This window comes from Maniola jurtina, chromosome 18 (genome assembly GCF_905333055.1).
Source record: "Maniola jurtina chromosome 18, ilManJurt1.1, whole genome shotgun sequence".
NCBI lineage: Eukaryota > Metazoa > Arthropoda > Insecta > Lepidoptera > Nymphalidae > Maniola > Maniola jurtina.
In genome coordinates, this window is record NC_060046.1 from 11519346 (window position 1) to 11537500 (window position 18155).

Below are 18155 nucleotides of genomic sequence, written 5' to 3' on the forward strand. Positions count from 1 at the left end.
TACTAAATATTATTATTTGTATGGCAAGAAATTGAAGATAATATTAGAAAAACAATGAAGCGTTGTAATTATTCGGGAATGCTTGTTCAATCATCATTACCATAACAGATAAATATAAATTATGTTAACGAAGATTCCAAAAAGATAGAATCGCTATTGAATTTTGATTTACAAGATTAATTAAGCGGCAACAAAAAATTTTGTTTGACTGCAGCAGTTTTATTTAGACTTTTGCGACGCTCTATCCTTGCTTTGTCTATGGCTTGACTGATAAGTTTCGAACATGTTCCAAACATCAACGAAGTTGCCCGTCTATTGGTATTCTATAGGGCATATTTGGGAGAGTGTGCCCAAGAACATTTTGACCTGTTTCCTTCCTCACCTTTCTATTATCGTACTGCAAGGCATCGTCAAGATGTGCAATCATACTAGTCGAAATTCCCCGGACACATACCTACGATGCGATTTGCCTTCCCATTTCTAATTTGAGCCCGGCTTCAGTTTTCCCCTCCACTTTTAACATAGGCACCTTCAAGTCAAGACTGAATAGGCATTTTCTAGGCAAGCGCTCTCCACCTGCTGCACCATCACTCGCCAGCAGGTTTGATTACTTTACTTGTGCTATAAGATCCTTGTGCTATAAGATCTACCTACCTGCCAAATTTCATAATTCTAGTTCAACGGGAAGTACCCTATAGGTTTTCTTGACAACAAAGTGATCCTATAAGGGTTCCATTTTTAATTTAGAGGTATGGAACCCAAAAAAAAGATCAATGAAGAAATTGGGTAATATTTCAATGGACTCAACTTGCGTCCAGTACTTAAGAAGTGTAATAAGCATGCTTCCATCCTTAACTTTAAGCTCATTATCCTATCTGTAAGCAATCTGTACCTAGTAAATATCTTCAAGCGTATGCTAATATCGCGTGGTGCGCCTCCATTCATTGCTTTTCCAGTGAGTCGCGAAATCATTAAGACGTTTCAGCTCATAAGTTATGCTTACAGTGAGTTACATGTTGTGTACATTAAGCTTAAAATATGCTCTGTATTTAACAAAGTGTACCCGCCCTTGACAGCGGCCTAAGTAACAAGCGAAAGCGAATAAATGACGTTAAAATATTATTTTGATTTGTTGAATTACTCGCTTATTCATTGGTTTTCCAGTGAGTCGCGAAATCATTATTCTTACAGTGAGTTACATGTTGTGTACATTAAGCTTAAAATATGCTCTGTATTTAACAAAGTGTACCCGCCCTTGACAGTGGCCTAAGTAACAAGCGAAAGCGAATAAATGGCGTTAAAATATTATTTTGATTTGTTGAATTACTCGCTTATTCATTGGTTTTCCAGTGAGTCGCGAAATCATTATTCTTACAGTGAGTTACATGTTGTGTACATTAAGCTTAAAATATGCTCTGTATTTAACAAAGTGTACCCGCCCTTGACAGCGGCCTAAGTTATAAGCGAAAGCGTATGCCGTTACACCTTATTTGATTTGTTGAATTACAGCAAGGTATCCTTCCTTATACGATCTCGGGTGTTAAGAGATTTCACTGGTTGGAGAGACTATATTTTATTCCTTGGTGATTCCACGGCGACTATTTATTCCACATGCCACGGTCTTGCCTCCTATTCGTTTGAAATCATCTATCCACCTAGTCTGCGCTTTACAATGTTATGTCAAAATTTCACTCGGTTTCCAAGTTGAAAGTTCCAACGTCTATGGGTTCTTTGAACTACAAGCAAGCACCTCTAACTTTTCGGAATGATGTGCATTTTAAGTAGCTAAATATTGCTTTAACGGTGAAGGAAAACATCACGAGGAAACCTGCACACCTTAGAGTTCTCCATAATATTCCCAAAGGTGTGTGAAGCGTGCGAATCCGCACTTGGTAGAATCCATAGTGGTAGGCTATGACCAAAAACCTTTTTCGCTCTGAGAGAAGACTCGTGCTTTGTAGTGAGCCGGCGATGGGTTGATCATGATGATGACGATGAATTTTATCGTGTAGATATTAAATGGATTAGTGCAAGGGTAAAATTCGCTTATGCTTCTAAATTAAACCAGCTCACTTGTACACAAACGGATTGCTTCCACGCTCCGCTCATTGTTTGCGCAGTTCCGGGGCATTGTTCCCAATTTTATATAATTTCTACGAGTGCAAAACTTTCCTGGACGGAACCTGCAAATGCTGCTTTATTGTTTTAAAACGATAATTCTCGCGACTTTTTATGCAGACAAAACATATTTGAAGCCGTATTTAATTAATTTAAACTCCGTCTGATGATATATAGAAGCTTGGGAGAAAGGCTTGAAAGCTCTGAAATGGGCATATACAAGTACGCTGGAAGACATGTGCCACACAAAATGACTTTTTAACCCCCAACCAAAAAAGAGGGGTGTTATAAGTTTGACGTGTGTATCTGTGTATCTGTCTGTGGCATCGTAGCTTCTAAACTAATGAACCGATTTTTATTTAGTTTTTTTGTTTCAAAGGTGACTTGATCGAGAGTGTTCTCAGCTATACGTATAATTCAAGAAAATCGGTTCAGCCGTTTAAAAGTTATCAGCTCTTTTCTAGTTACTGTAACCTTCACTTTTCGGGGGTGTTATAAATTTTTAATTTACACTTGTTTAAATTTTTTATTCAGATACAAGGTACCCCTTGACTACAGTTTCACCTGGTGGTAAGTTATGATGCAGTCTAAGATGGAAGTGGCCTAACCTGATAGGGGTATGGCAGTTCTCATTAAAACCATACTCCTTTGGCATCGTACCGGAACACTAAATCGCTTGACGGCACGGCTTTGCCGGTAGGGTGGTAACTAGCAACGGCCGAAGCCTCCCACCAGCCCAGATCAGGAATTTAGAAATTATAAAATTCCAGCCGGGAATTGAACCCGGGACTTCTTACTCATAAGACCACAGCACTTAATACTGCGCCAGGGAGGCCGTCAAAAATATTTTTGGCGCTCATTCGGAAGTGGACTTTGCGTTGACAATGTTGACAGATGTCTCACCACTAACATTTTGTTCCGAGTACGCTCACATGACGCTTGCTATTGCTGTCAGCTCTAAAAATGCTCCAAAAGAGCTGATAGCTTTTAAACGGCTGAACCAATTTTTTTGGATTATAGCTAAGAACACTCTCGATCACGCCACCTTTCAAACAAAAAATAACTAAATTACAATCGGTTCATTCATTTAGACAGACACACAGATACACACGTCAAACTTATAACACCCCACTTTTTGGGTCGGGGGTTAAAAATAGCGAAAATCGAGTTGTTTCAAAAACAACAGCAAGTCCAGCGGGAATCAGGTCTCTGCTTAGAGGAAACTAGTTTAAAACAGAAAGATTTTATTCAAAGAAACTTTTACAAGTGCTTTTGAATCATCAAGTGAATCTACCACTGTTTAGAATGCCCTTTCTACCAAAAAGAACCAGCAAGAAACTCGGCGGTTTCTCTTTCTAACAGTATCTAAATTTCACACAAATGCAGTTGCAAGAAAAAGCTAGTTGCTTAATAAATAAGTAGCAATAGGTAGCATTTTACTCTTCCAATTACGAAACCGTTGGTTACTGAACTGAAATGAATAAACCGGGGAATAGATCAAAGGCATTGGAAGTGAGCTCGAATATTGATATTGCAGAGTTTCTACCGAGAAATGGGAAACCTCAAATGTTTTCCTTTACTAAAGAGCATGTTCATTTACTTTTTTATTCTTATACAAGTTAGTCCTTGACTGCGATCTCGCTTGGTGGTAAGTGAAGATGCAGTCTAAGATGGTAGCAGATTAGATAAGTTATTTACTATTCAAGCTATTAGTATCACTTGCTCTAACGGTGAAGGAAACAGCGTGAGAAAGCATGCATGCCCGAGAGTTCTCAATTTAATGTCCTCAAAGCTATGTGAATTCTGCCAATCCGTACTTGGCCAGTGCGGTTGACTATGACCGCCGAGTTTCTTGCTGGTTCTTCTCGGTAGGAACGGCATTCCGAACCAGTGGTAGATTATTTTGACGATTCAAAAGCACTTGTAAAAGTTTAATTGAATAAAAATATTTTGAACTGGATTGAATTGAATTGAAAACCCTTCTCATTCTGAGAGGAGACGAGTGCCTTGTAGTAAGCCTCTATAGGTTAATCATGATGATGATGATAATGACGATGAATATGTATTTTATACTAGAGGATGCCCGCGACTTCGTCCGCGTGGATTTAGGTTTTTAAAGATCCCGTGGGACTGTTTGATTTTCCGGGATAAAACGCCTATGTCAATTACCACGCATGCTACCTCGGCACCAAATTTCATACAAATCGGTTAAGCGAATGGGTTTTTAGGAATGGAACTTGGGAACTTCTTGATTTTCCGGGATAAAAAAGTAGCCTATGTCCGTCCCCGGGATAGAAGTTAACCCTGTACCTTTAGTCAGAATCGGATAAACTGTTGGGCCGTGAAAAGGTAGCAGACAGACAGACAGACACATTTTCGCATTTATGATTTAAAAAACTTTCGTGCTACGTATAAGGTAATCATATTTATAGGGAGCTTAGTAATAGGGTTCCGTCGTTGGCACCCCAGAACACTTTGGCACCCCAAAACGTTAGCAGAACCCTAAAAAGGCTGATTATACGTCCCAAATGCAGTTACAAAGCTCAAAAAACAACGCCAGTCAAAGCTTTGAAAGCCATGAATGTATTCAGCTACACAGCCGTGTTACGACGTCATCGACTCGCGCCAAACTGCACAAAAACTCGGCCAGGGCTAATGCCATTCGCTTGAATTGCTCCCAAATCGCGAATTGTACTGTGCAGTACTTGTAGCTACAAAATAAACTTTTATGTTACGCCTCTCGTTGTAAGGGTTGAATGTCAAATGTTATTTTGTGTGTTTTGTGTCAGAAGCATGAACCAGTTTCAACAAAATTTTGTAAAGAGATAGCTTGCATCTTGGAGACAGACATTATGCTGTTTTTTGTCCCAGAAAACCAAAGAGTTTCCACGGGATTTTTGAAAAAACCTAAAGCCACATGGATAAAGCCATGGGCTTATATCTGGTAGAGGCAAGAGATGTAGGCTACGGAATTTAGGTTTTCTTTAAAATAAAACAGCACTAGTATTATATAATGAAATTTTATTTCCAAGTAACTATATTATTATAATAATATGATAATATTTAATAATATCTCTTTAAAATATTTACACGTTATCACGTCGGTAACAACATAACGTTACAATTATAATTACAATGTTCTTTCGTTTGACCTTGGGCCCTAGTGTTACGAGCTAGACGCGCGAACGTAATCGCGGTTGATAATAACGGTTGTGAAAATAACGTTATAACAAATAACGTTACAATCGTCCTTAACGATGGGTGAACTGATTTCGCTCCGGCGTGCAGCTCGGCGAGGCTCTCTGCTGTAACAAATGGAAGGCATTAGTGGGTTAAATTATGACTGTACAGCAGTGGTTCTTTATCCTAGAGTGGAACTCTGTAGAGTTACGATGTCGTACAGGTTATTAAGAGTATTTTTAACCCCCGACCCAAAAAGAAGGGTGTTATAAGTTTGACGTGTGTATCTGTCTGTGGCATCGTAGCGCCTAAACGAATGAACCGATTTTAATTTATTTTTTTTTGTTTGAAAGGTGGCTTGATCGAGAGTGTTCTTAGCTATAATCCAAAAAATTGGTTCAGCCGTTTAAAAGTTATCAGCTCTTTTCTAGTTTTCTTGTAGAAAAGAAAGTTAGATAACCGTTAGGGTCATAATATTATGTCAATTGACAAAATATGTCAAGCTGTCAAGATGGACGTTGCCTAGATACATAATTATTTATTTGAAAATGATGTTTTGGAAAACTCGGTCACTTTGGATCGTAGGGATGATCGTAGGCGCGGAATAGTCCAAAAAAATTGGTTCAGCCGTTTGAAAGTTATCAGGTCTTTTCTCGTTACTGTAACCTTCACTTGTCGGGGGTGTTATAAAGTTTTAATTTACACTTGTGTTATAGTCTAATTGCGATGACGAACTAGGCCACACTACCAAACTTTAGAAATATTTTTCTTAATTATTTTATTAGCTAAGGACGTTCTAACCACTCGCGTACAAAGTCTCCGATAACCATGTCGGAGAGTTGCCAGCAAAACATACATAAAAAATAACCACTAGGCTACCTATCACAGCTTACTGTGATAGCCTAGTGGTTTTTTTAATCTACTATTTAGCCATGAAATTAATATTAGGTATTTCAAAATCTAGACACGACAGGTCGACATGGCAATATACTAAGTAGGAAGTTCTATGCTAATTTTCAGTACCGTTATTAGTCGATGGTAATAATTTAACGGGGCTCTCTCCGTCACTCGCTTCATACAATCGTAGTTCCAATTTCATTTGAATATTAAGCAACCAAAGTCCATGAAATTTTGCAGACATAGTCTAGAAACTAATATCTGTGTCTATGGTGTTTTAGATTTTTCTAAAAATATGTAGTTTTAAAATTACAGGGGCTCAAAGATTTGTATGTTAATTTTTAAGACCGCGTATCTTTGAAACCGAATATTTTAACAGAAATCTGGAAAACCACAGACATAGATATTAGTTTCTAGAATATGTCTGCAAAATTTCATGGACTTTGGTTGCTTAATATTCAAATGAAATTGGAATTACGTTTGTATGAAGCGAGTGACGGAGAGACCCCTTTTAATAGGGTATTTAGCTCTGAACAATATTCCGTTATTTCCTGGATATTACGGTAAAGGCTTTTCCGTCATGTGTACGAGCGGTGTTATGAGCGCTCACTGCTGATGACGTCATAACTTCTAATGCAGCTGTAGCTTACGATACTATTTGGTGAAAATGTTACTATAACTTACAATGTAAGCGCAAGTTGATTTTTTTTTTACCAAGCATATAGGGACATTTTTGCAGATTGAACGAAAGGGCTTAAATGACCGTGAGTGGAAAATAATAAATAAGTGTAAATTAAAAATTTATAACACCCCCGACAAGTGAAGGTTACAGTAACTAGAAAAGAGCTAATAACTTTCAAACGGCTGAACGGATTATCTTGGATTATAGCTAAAGAACACTTCGATCAAGCCACCTTTCAAACAAAAAAAAACTAAATTAAAATCGGTTCATTAGTTTAGGAGCTACGATGTCACAGACAGATACACAGATACACACGTCAAACTTATAACAGCCCTCTTTTTGGGTCGGGGGTTAAAAACTCGTCAACTGACTGATCTATCAATGCACAGCTTAAACAACTGGACCGATCAGGCTGAAATTCGGCATGTAGATAGATATTATGACGTAGACATCGGCTAAGATAGGAGTTGTAAGAAATCAACCCCTAAGGAGGTAAAATATGGGGTTGAAATCCACGGGTCCATGCGTATGAAGTCGCGGGAATAAGCAAGTTCAGTTATAAGACCGCCAGAGGAACTGTTCGCTAGCAAAGTTTCATCTCAAACAATTTCTCAACAGTCTTGATTAAAAGTGCACTTTTGTTTACGCTAGAAATGTAAACAAAGTCAAATGTTACGTTGGAATAAGTAAATATTATTAAGTGGGAAAGTTTGCACCTAGGGTAATAAACGACAGAAAAGTTAAGATGCAAGAGATGAGGTTCAAAGTAAAGTATGCATAGCACTTATTATATTTACTATTACACTATTACGTATTATAGCATAGCATTCACGGTCCAAGTCAATCAGCGGGCTATATATTAACCGGGCGGTTGTGCACTGCATCCGATCCGAACCCGTGAAAATACGTTCCGAAGTTATAGTCATAGAACTATTTGTATGGTAGCTTACTCACTATATTCGACCCTTCGTCCGATTTCTCTCCGTCATCCGTGAAAATATCTTGGATGTGCCTAGGATTCAAATCGGACGTAATAAGATGAATAGCTTGGATTTAGATCAGAGATCGGATTAGTGAGTAGGCTAAATCCGAATTCATTCAGAGTTTTTCATATCCTTAACCTATTCCTTCCTATAATCCTTATCCCTAACTTTATAGTCCCGAATAAAAGTATATTTATTTATTTATTTATTTATTTATATCCGTATTTTCACGGATATTGATCGGATCGGTTGCAACAGAGCAACGGATTGACCTGATTTTTACATAGATACCTATAGTTGAAGACCTGGAAAGTGATATAGGCTACTTTTCATCCCAGAAAATTAAAGAGTTCCCAAGGGATTTTGAAAATCTAACTCAACACGGACGGAGACGCGGTCATTGGTTGTTAATTTTTTAATTATAACTCTTAAGTGGGTAGGTACATAGGCTGCACTAAAAGTATCGGGAATGGAATATTTCCACTGTCCCTGTCATATTAAAATCTTTTTAATTGAAAACTCCTTGGTTTTAAAAATCGAATACCATTTATTTATTTAAAAAAAGATTCTCGGTCTTTTCACAATGTCTTGACAAACTTGTTCAGTCGTTGAGAAAATGGAATTGACTCGAGAAAATTCTAGAGCGATGATTTATTATGACTTTCGAAGTGGTTTAACACAAAAACGGTGTGTTGACCGGATGATTTCTGCATTTGGTGATGAAGCCCCATCCAAAACCACAATTTATCGCTGGTTTGCTGAATGTCAACGTGGACGTGTCAAGCTCAGTGATGATCCCCGTCAAGGTCGTCCAAAAACTGCAGTCACCCAAGAAAACGTTGATGCTGTGCGTAAGCTGATTGAGGAAGATCGACATGTGGCATACCGCGAGATTCAGGCAACTTTAGACATTGGCATGAATCAAATACAAATAATCTTGCATGAACAGTTAGGTGTAAAAAAGTTGTTTTCCCGATGGATACCGCATTTGCTCTGTGAAGAGCAAAAAGCGGCTCGCGTTACTTGGTGCGTCAGAACTCTCGAAAGATTCCACGCAGGATCCTCAAATCCTGTGTACAACATCGTATTAGGTGACGAATCCTGGATATACGCGTACGAACCCGAAACAAAAAACCAGTCACGAGTTTGGGTGTTCGAAAATGAGTTAAAGCCAACAAAAATTGTTCGTTCACGAAGTGTTGCAAAAAAAATGGTGGCCACATTTGTCTCCAAAACCGGCCATGTTGCGACTATTCCTCTTGAGGGACAAAGAACGGTTAATGCAGAATGGTATGCTAGCATTTGTTTGCCACAGGTCGTTTCTGAACTCGGTAAAGAGAACTGCAACCGCCCATCATCCTCCATCACGACAATGCAAGTTCTCACACCGCGTATACATCGATGCCGCGCACAGAACAAAAGAGTTTTTAGAGCAAGAAAACATAGAATTATTAGACCATCCGCCGTACAGCCCCGACCTAAGCCCTAATGATTTCTGTACTTTCCCTAAAATAAAGAATACATTGCGTGGTCAGAGATTTTCATCACCTGAAGAAGCTGTGGACGCCTTCAAAACGGCCATTTTGAAGACCCCAACTTCCGAATGGAATGGTTGCCTCAATATTGGTTCCATCGTGTGGAAAAATGTGTCAAATTTCGCGGAGAATACTTCGAAAAGCAATAAATACATTTTTAAATAGTAATGTTGTGTCACTTCCTTGATTCCCGAAATTTTCAGTGCCGCCCTCGTATATTCTGTAGGAAAAAAATACTTAAAATAAAAGAAAGGGTTATATCTACTTATATTTTTCTCTTTAGTTTCGCTGAAAGTGGCGCATTCACAAATCAAAAGTATTTCATACATTTGTACCTGTCAATTCAGAAATTTCATTTTGAAAGCTCTTCGTAAAATAGATTTGAAAGCCAGTTGAAAAATGGATATACAACTTCATATCGTTTGTAAAGAGCATACGTGACTTTCGAATGTTGAAGCGAATGCGAAGTTGAAATCCGAAATAAAATTCGCATTTTTCGCAAATTTGCGGTTACGTGTATTTGACGGCTAGAGACGCTCCGTCATTTACATGAACTCGGCTGGGAAAGGAGTGTTACAAAGTTATTAAAATAATCCTTTTCATATTTTTATGTATTTATTTTTTACTAGCCGATGCCCGCGACTTCGCCCGCATGGATTTAGGTTTTTCGAAATCCCGTGGGAACTCTTTTATTTTCCGGGATAAAAAGTAGCCTATGTGCTAATCCAGGATATTATCTATCTCCATTCCAAATTTCAGCCAAATTCGTCTTGTAGTTTTTGCATGAAGGAGTAACAAACATACACACACACATACTCACACACACAAACACATACACATAAAGTCAAGAAATATTGCAAATAAGGAGGAAACCTATATAAGTTGTGCAACCAATTTCTTAATTCATAACTTTTTACTTTAGGTTGAACTGTACCCACAAAACAAAACGAAACAAACAAAGAAACCCGGCTAGTTTCAGGAACACAAGCTGTTGACACAATTTCGAGGCTACTCTTTCTTTACTTATTTCTTTTTGTACAGTAGGCTTATTTTAAAATTCTTTGCCTCCATTCTAAGCTTTTATTAGCCGTGGTACTTTTAATATAGTTTTTACCTAGGTATGGTGGTTGATTTATCTATGGTATATTTTTATGGTATATTTTTTATATTGTGGTGGTTCATTTTTAGTTTCTTGGTAAATGTACCTAGGTCTTCACCAAGATTGGGGTAAGTGTGTGAATTGAAACAAAAAATTGAACTAAAGCTTTCAAATGGTCTGGTCATTGGCATTTTTTTACTCAATTCAGTATCCACGTGCTCTACGGAGCACGTAAGCCGCACTGTCTCTACGGAACACCTGTGTTTATAAAGTGACCAATTATTTATTATTAATAATAAGTAAACTATTGGCCAGTTGCACTCCCTTTATTTTACAAAATTAGTAGTAAATAGTTAGAAACAATTACCGTTGAGCACGTGAACGGACACGGTGTGAGGACGTGCTCCGCGCACAGCGCACGTGTAGTTCCCCGCGTCGCTGCTGTTCACACGTGCTAATCGGAGCACGCTGTCAGCACCGCCGGGCACTTGCTCTGTTTTTACACTGTAACAAAAAATAAAGTAAAGATATGTAATTTAACTTGATGTAAAGAACTTGCGACCGCTCCCGTGGGAATTTCGATAAATAAGGCCTTATCCTTGTCTATATTATAGAGGGAACCTCTGTGCGAAATTTCAGCTTTCTAGGTCCAAGGGTTTATCCCAGAGATTGACATAGGCTACTTTGATCCCGCAAAATCAAGGAGTTCCCACGGGAATGATTATACGCAGATCAAAGTAAGGCTGCTTTTCCACCAGAGGGGTCCTATATAAAGTCTCTGGCAAGTCAAACTCAAACCATTTATACCCTTTATCGATATTGGAAAATTTGACATTCGATAGATGTTATAGTATGCAATGTGAGCAATTTATATCCCATATCAGAGAAACAGTGTGACAGACAGATAGAAAGTTCTCATATTTTACGTGCCTCGAGCACGTAATATACAGCCAATATCAAGTATGCATCTATATTATATTCAGTTGGTCTTTGCATACATTTTATAAAATACCAACTGATTGACTGAAATCAATATGCAACTCGGACTTCTGCGTCAAAAACTTTTTGTATGTAGTTTCATATTGCATTGTATTGTCAATCACACTAATATTATAAAGGCGAAAGTTTGTATGTGTGTGTGTGTGTGTGTGTGTGTGTGTGTGTGTATGTTTGTTACTCCTTCACGCAAAAACTACTGGACGGATTGGGCTGAAATTTAGAATGGAGATAGATTATACTCTGGATTAGCACATAGGCTACTTTTTATCCCGGAAAATCAAAGAGTTCCCACGGGATTTTTAAAAAACTACATCCACGCGAACGAAGTCGCGGGCATCAGCTAGTACCTAATATTGGATGTTTAAACTTAGTCCTAGGTCCTTAAATGTCAGCAAAGAATCTTTAAAATACCTACAAAAAGTATGCTCTGCTCACTGGCAACAAATCGGAACGAAAATATTTCAATTTTTCAGAAAAGCCGCTGTGAAAGGCTAAATCTGTTTAGGCTGTGTTTCTGCATCAATGTATTCCAACGTTGATAAATGATCCCTTTCACTCCGCAAAAGAAGCTGAAATACGTTTGCATATTAAACCAGACCGTACCTAATATGAAATGTGATGTGACAGTGATAACGGTAAAACTATAATAGTCAATGAAAAAGGAAGAAATAAGTGTTTCACAATTTTTGATAATTCCACCCCATAGGAAAGGGGATAAAAGTATTTATGAAAATCTGTCATTTTTAACCCCCGACCCAAAAAGAGGGGTGTTATAAGTTTGACGTGTGTATCTGTGTATCTGTGTGTCTGTGTATCTGTGTATCTGTGTATCTGTCTGTGGCATCGTAGCGCCTAAACGAATGAACCGATTTTAATTTACTTTTTTTTGTTTGAAAGGTGGCTTGATCGAGAGTGTTCTTAGCTATAATCCAAAAAAATTGGTTCAGCCGTTTAAAAGTTATCGGCTATTTTCTAGTTTTCTTGTAGAAAAGAAGGTTAGATAACCCTTAGGTTCATAATATTCAAGTGTCAATTGGCAAATGTCAAGCTATCAAGATGGACGTTGCTTAGATATACATAATTATTTATTTGAAAATGATTTGTCGGGGGTGTTGAAAATTTTTAATTTACACTTGTTAAAAATTTTTCTTCAAACAATGTAATATCGTCCGTTGTCAATCTTCGTGAAGCAATCTGTTGAGCGACAACAGGGTTGCTGCCGTGCTAAAAGAATGTTCTTTTTGACTTAATAACAACTTAAAAGCAACTTAAAGATGGCTTATTACTTAATTTATTATTTAAGAATGAAGTGAGTGCCTTTCTGAAATTTAAGATTGTTATAATCTTATTATCAGTCTTCTGAAGTTTTAATATACTGTATTTCAGAAAGACAACAAAACTGAGTAGGTACCTAGGTAGTTTATGAATGGCTAATTTTACGGTTTTCTGTACTTAGTTTGTTTTTAATATTTTGTAATATGAAAATTGATGTTTGACTATCCGTTTATTCGTTATCTGTACACATCATTGAGTTAAATCTTTGTATTTTTGTTGTTGGTACTTGCGGGAAGATGTCTGCAGAGAACACAAAGCCGTTAGCGCTCATTCGCACGAGCGTTAAAAAAGCGTTGCTTTAAAACCCGGCGTTGCGCTTTTTTAATGCTCGTGCGAATTAAGGCTAACAGTCGAATCTTAGTCGATTTGTATGTAGCAGGATTTCGGAACGCACTGCATTGTGTATATCTTATACCGTCATACCGAGTTTTAAAACACCTTGAGGTATGAAAATTCATTATCAGTTTTCTTTGAGAAGAATTTGGACCATCTATCAACGTTGGAACACGTTGCACCAGGAATGCGACGTCTGAATGCGATGTAAACAGATTTTGTGCTTTGTATATGGATTAACTGTCAAATTGAATTTCGTTTCATATTTCGTTTGGTATTTGGTTTACAGTGAAAATGTTATTTTGGTTCGTGAAATAGCTAGCATATCAGACTGACTATTCAAAGTGGTAAACGCTGCCAATATTCTGGGAATCCTGCTTTGGAATCACTCTCCAATTACGCTTACAAAGCTTGTGCTAGGAGTAGGTACGACAATAGTGCAACGGGTTGGGTTCGAACCGGCGACCTTTCGGAATTCAATCCGCTCCTCAACCGTTGAGCTATCGAGGCTCACTGACATTACTGATGATATTTTTACTTTACGTCCTCCAGACCGTTGGACCGGTGACCTGAAGAAGGTGGCAGGGAGCGGGTGGATGAGGAAGGTGGAGGACCGTGTTTGGTGGCGCGCTCTTGGAAAAGCCTATGCCCAGCCCTGCAGTGGTACTTGCAGGCTGATGGAATAGACTTGGTAAAAAAGCGGTGGTAACCTAGACCTGTTACGGTTCATGAGATACAGCCCGCGACAGACAGACGGACGTACGGCAGAGAGGCTTAGTTATAGGGTCCCGTTGGCGTTCCGTTGGTACGGAACCCTAAAATAGATCCTGAGTAGGTACTACATAGTCATATCATATTTCAAGCTTGTAAAATCAATAAGATAATACCATTTTCTTTTAAGAGGTGAATGTAGGTTATCCACGTTAGAACACATTGGTACAGAAAGGGTGTATGAAAAGATTTACCGTTTGAAACCGGATTAACTGGTGAGCTAAGTGAATTTAATATTAAAAATTTTCAGTCGCACTTCTTTTCTTGTGTTTTAAGTAAATTGACGGTTTTTGAAGATGTTCTATTATTTTTCACAAGAAACAACGTGAAATTCATAACACTTATTTAAGCTCTATAATTTAGTATTCACTAGCTATAAGCCCAAGACTTCGTCCGCGTGGACTACATACATTTCAAACACCTACTTTACCTCCTTACGGCGGGTTGAAGTTGAAAAAATCGATGACAGTCATGATTGTCGTCAAGCGCAACACAAGTGTTAATTAAAAATTTATAACACCCCCGACAAGTGAAAGTTACAGTAACTAGAAAAGAGCTGATATCTTTCAAACGGCTGAACCGATTTTCTTTGATTATAGCTAAGAACACTCTCGATCAAGAGCCGCCTTTCAAACATAAAAAACTAAATTAAAATCGGTTCATTAGTTTAGGAGCTACGATGCCACAGACAGATAGGTACACAGATACACACGTCAAACTTATAACATCCCTCTTTTTGGGTCGGGGGTTAAAAAATAGATTACATTAAAATGATGTAGGAACCTACGTTGATTAAGTATTACATTTTTATGATAAGCTAATGTATAAAGGTCCCATATTACAGGTCATAAAGGAAGCCATTAATTTTATTTATAATCTTACATTCCGTGCATGCACAAAAAGTTGCCGAAGTCAATTTCCGGGTCGTAAGCTACCTCTGTATCTTTCATGTAAATCGGTTAAGCGGATAGACCCTTAAGAATCCAGTAGGAACTCTTTGACTTTCCGGGATAAAAAATAGCCTATGTCCGTCCCTGGGATGCAAGCTAATTCTGTGCCAAACATTAAAATCCGTTCACCGATTGAGTCGTGAAAACGTAGCAGACAGACAGACAGACAGACAGATACACTTTCGCATTTATGATATTAATAAGTATGGATAGTATGGATGCTATATTCGGTGCACGCACAAAAAGGTTTAGTGGTGTCACACTGGCGTATCATGTTTCAAAGTACCTGGCGGGTAATATGAAAATGTATTTTAGCTCCTGTTGCCATGAATGTGGATCATCTATCAACGTTGGAACACACTGAACCAGAAAGACGACGTGTTTAGATTAACGTATTACCGTTTTCATTGTGTTAACTGTCAACTATATTTTTGTTTATTTATATCACTAGCTGACGCCCGCGACTTCGTACGCGTGGCTTTAGGTTTTTGAACATCCTGTGGCAATTCTGAAGTAATTATGTGTTAATCCCGGGTATAATCTATCTCCATTCCAACAGCCAAGTCCGTCCAATAGTTTTTGTGTGAAGGAGTAACAAACATATACGCACATATTCAAACAAACCTTCGCCTTTATAATAGGTATTAGTGTGATTATATTTAGTCAGTTTTCATAAATTTTACTTTCTTAAAAAGCACAATACACGCAAAATATTCTGTTGAAAATACAAAAAAAGTCATGAGAAAAACATGCTACCAATTTTTATGGACATGTAATATGTACCTAATTACATTAGTTGAATATTTTAATTTGGCTGCCATTAAATTACAACACAAGTTGAATAATATTGTTTTATTATAATAGCAGGGCATTTTTGGCACCTTTCTGTAGTATTCGGTCACTCATGACTCAAGAATGCTTCTATAGCAACTCTTACCTGATGCCTCCTCTAGTGGTGTCAGCATTCAACGCCCTGCCTTCATGCAGCCAGGTCAGCACCGCTGGCGTCTCCACGTGGCGTGCCCTGCACATCAGGGCTAAGGTTGACTCCGCTTCGTAGTATTTCTCTTGAAGAGGCCCACCGGCCTCGTCTACCACCCATACTTGTGGCGCTGTAAAAATACATACGACTTTAAATTATGTAGATACACCATAAAAATAGGCACTGCATAATACAATCAAATAATTGTATTTTTGGGTTGCGGCTGCATTAAGTAAGGTTAACGTCAATGCCCAACAACGTCATAACTATCGCGGTAATCAACGCGTTAAACTGCCTCAATAAAATTAAAAAGCCTTAATAGCTCAACGGTTATAGTAGCGGACTGAAATCCGAAAGGTCGACGGTTCAAACCCCACCCGTTGCACTATTGTCGTACTCACTAATAGCACAAGCTTTACGCTTAGTTAGAGGGGAAAGGGGAATGTTAGTCATGATTCAAATGGCTGATATTCTTTATAAAAAAAAACTAATTACTTAATATCAGGTGACCCGCCTGCTCGTTTGTTTGCTATTTTTCACTAAAAAAAACTGGACATTTTAGTTAAAAGTGAGAGAGTGTCAGCCAATCAGAGATGATTGCGATCGTCAGACTGTAGAAGAAGGGTTCCTCTATAATATCCCAGTACCACACAAGTACCAAAATCCAGAAGCGTCAATATTAAATGCGCTTTTCTTTAAAATCTTTAATTTAAGAAGTTTTTTCTTTCCGGAATATGTCACTTCGTAAGGCATCTACAATTTATTAAATTATATGAAGAAGGCCTTACGAAAGTACGTATTTCGTAAGGCCTTCTTGTACAACTGTAACAGAGCCCAAGGCTCATCCATCAGAGGTTGGGATAGGGCGCTGTTACAGTCGCCAATCTGGTGAAGCATGGGAAATTATGTAAGTATCTCTCATCTCCACGTCTCGTTACGAACACATTCCACTAATGAGAATATTTTTATTTTATTTTATTTTATTCGACTAACTTACAACTTTTATACATAAAATATTTACAAAAATATAATTGTTTATAGCTAAAAAGATACATAGTATAAACGTTAATAAAAGGCTAGTACAAAAGATTTAAATACAATGATATTTTAAAAGGTTAGTAGGTAGTAAAGTGGGGTAAGATGCAATAATTAATATCAATATTAAATTAACACGTTACATCGTTAAATCTCTTACAAACTAATTAACTCCCTTACGCAGGGAGGCAATGACGTTACGACGAAAGCAGGTCGTGGTAGAATTAAAAATGTTGAGTTGCCGGTGTTTGTGATGAAGCATATTAAATTGATGACAAATGCGATTGATGAAGGAGTGCTGCGCAAAAACAGTACGGCAGGGCTTAGTTGGAAATACGTTATAAGTGCAAGTTTTTCGTTTAGGGATTTTACAATTCACACCTATTTTTGATAATAGAGAATATAAATCTGCTTACTGTTTACATGTAGATAAGTTCTGCTAACTCTAGGGGGGTGTGTTGATATCTGGCACTCGTATACTCCTTCATCATCAGGCTTCACTTCCCTGACCAGGAGCCTCCAATTCCCAGGGTACCTCTTCGCCACTGACACCCTGCTGTCAGCTGCGTAGGTTACAGCTCCCACTGTCAGTAGCTCTGGTATGTCATCTCTACCTCTACGACGAACCCAGGAAACCTAAAAATGTTGAATGGATTAAGCACCGTAATATACTAGTTGTCATCGGCATTACATTACATACAACAGTGTTCCTTTATGGGTTCCTTTTCCCTTTTTAGGTGTGGAACATGTACGGGACCCTAAAAATTAAAACTCCATGCCCGGAACCCCAAACCCCCAATTAGGAAGTCGACATCTTCACCACTAGACTATCACCGCTTTTTATAAATGTGAAAACTGACACAACTTCTTTATACGATAAATGAAAATAAAAATTACAAACAAAAGTAACTTAAAACAAGGTATTTATGTTTGTGAATACTCCGTCTCCTTTAGCAAATACAAAGGAAATTTAAGTTTCTCAGTGGGACAGTAAAGTTGTTGTGTTGAACTTATTAAGACAAAGTTTAATTTACTAGTTCCATGAAGTAAAATAAAACAACGACGACGGCAAATGTTTTTGTTAACAAACTAAAGAATAGCACATGTTCTAACATTTGACTTTCCTCTTAAGTAATCGAAGAGGCCAAGTGAAACGAAAGGAGGAGGTAGCGAGCGAAGTGAGCCAGTGACCTCCGTAGCAAAACATAGGTTCAATAGGTGAGCTGAAGGAAGGAGGGACGGAGGCAGTCTTCTAG

At 38.0% G+C, this 18155-nt stretch overlaps 1 protein-coding gene across 1 annotated transcript in view; it reads right to left on the reverse strand.

The window, feature by feature from the left end:
• Window positions 1-5131: 5131 nt before the first annotated feature.
• Window positions 5132-18155, reverse strand: part of LOC123874347 — a 112820-nt gene continuing 99796 nt past the window's right edge. The window contains exons 5-8 of the mRNA XM_045919618.1: window positions 17316-17535; window positions 15820-15994; window positions 10862-10998; window positions 5132-5420 (exon numbers count right to left, since the gene is read on the reverse strand). Coding sequence (XP_045775574.1) covers window positions 5215-5420; window positions 10862-10998; window positions 15820-15994; window positions 17316-17535 — 738 coding nt within the window. The 3' untranslated portion in view covers window positions 5132-5214. The remainder of the gene's footprint in view (window positions 5421-10861; window positions 10999-15819; window positions 15995-17315; window positions 17536-18155) is intronic.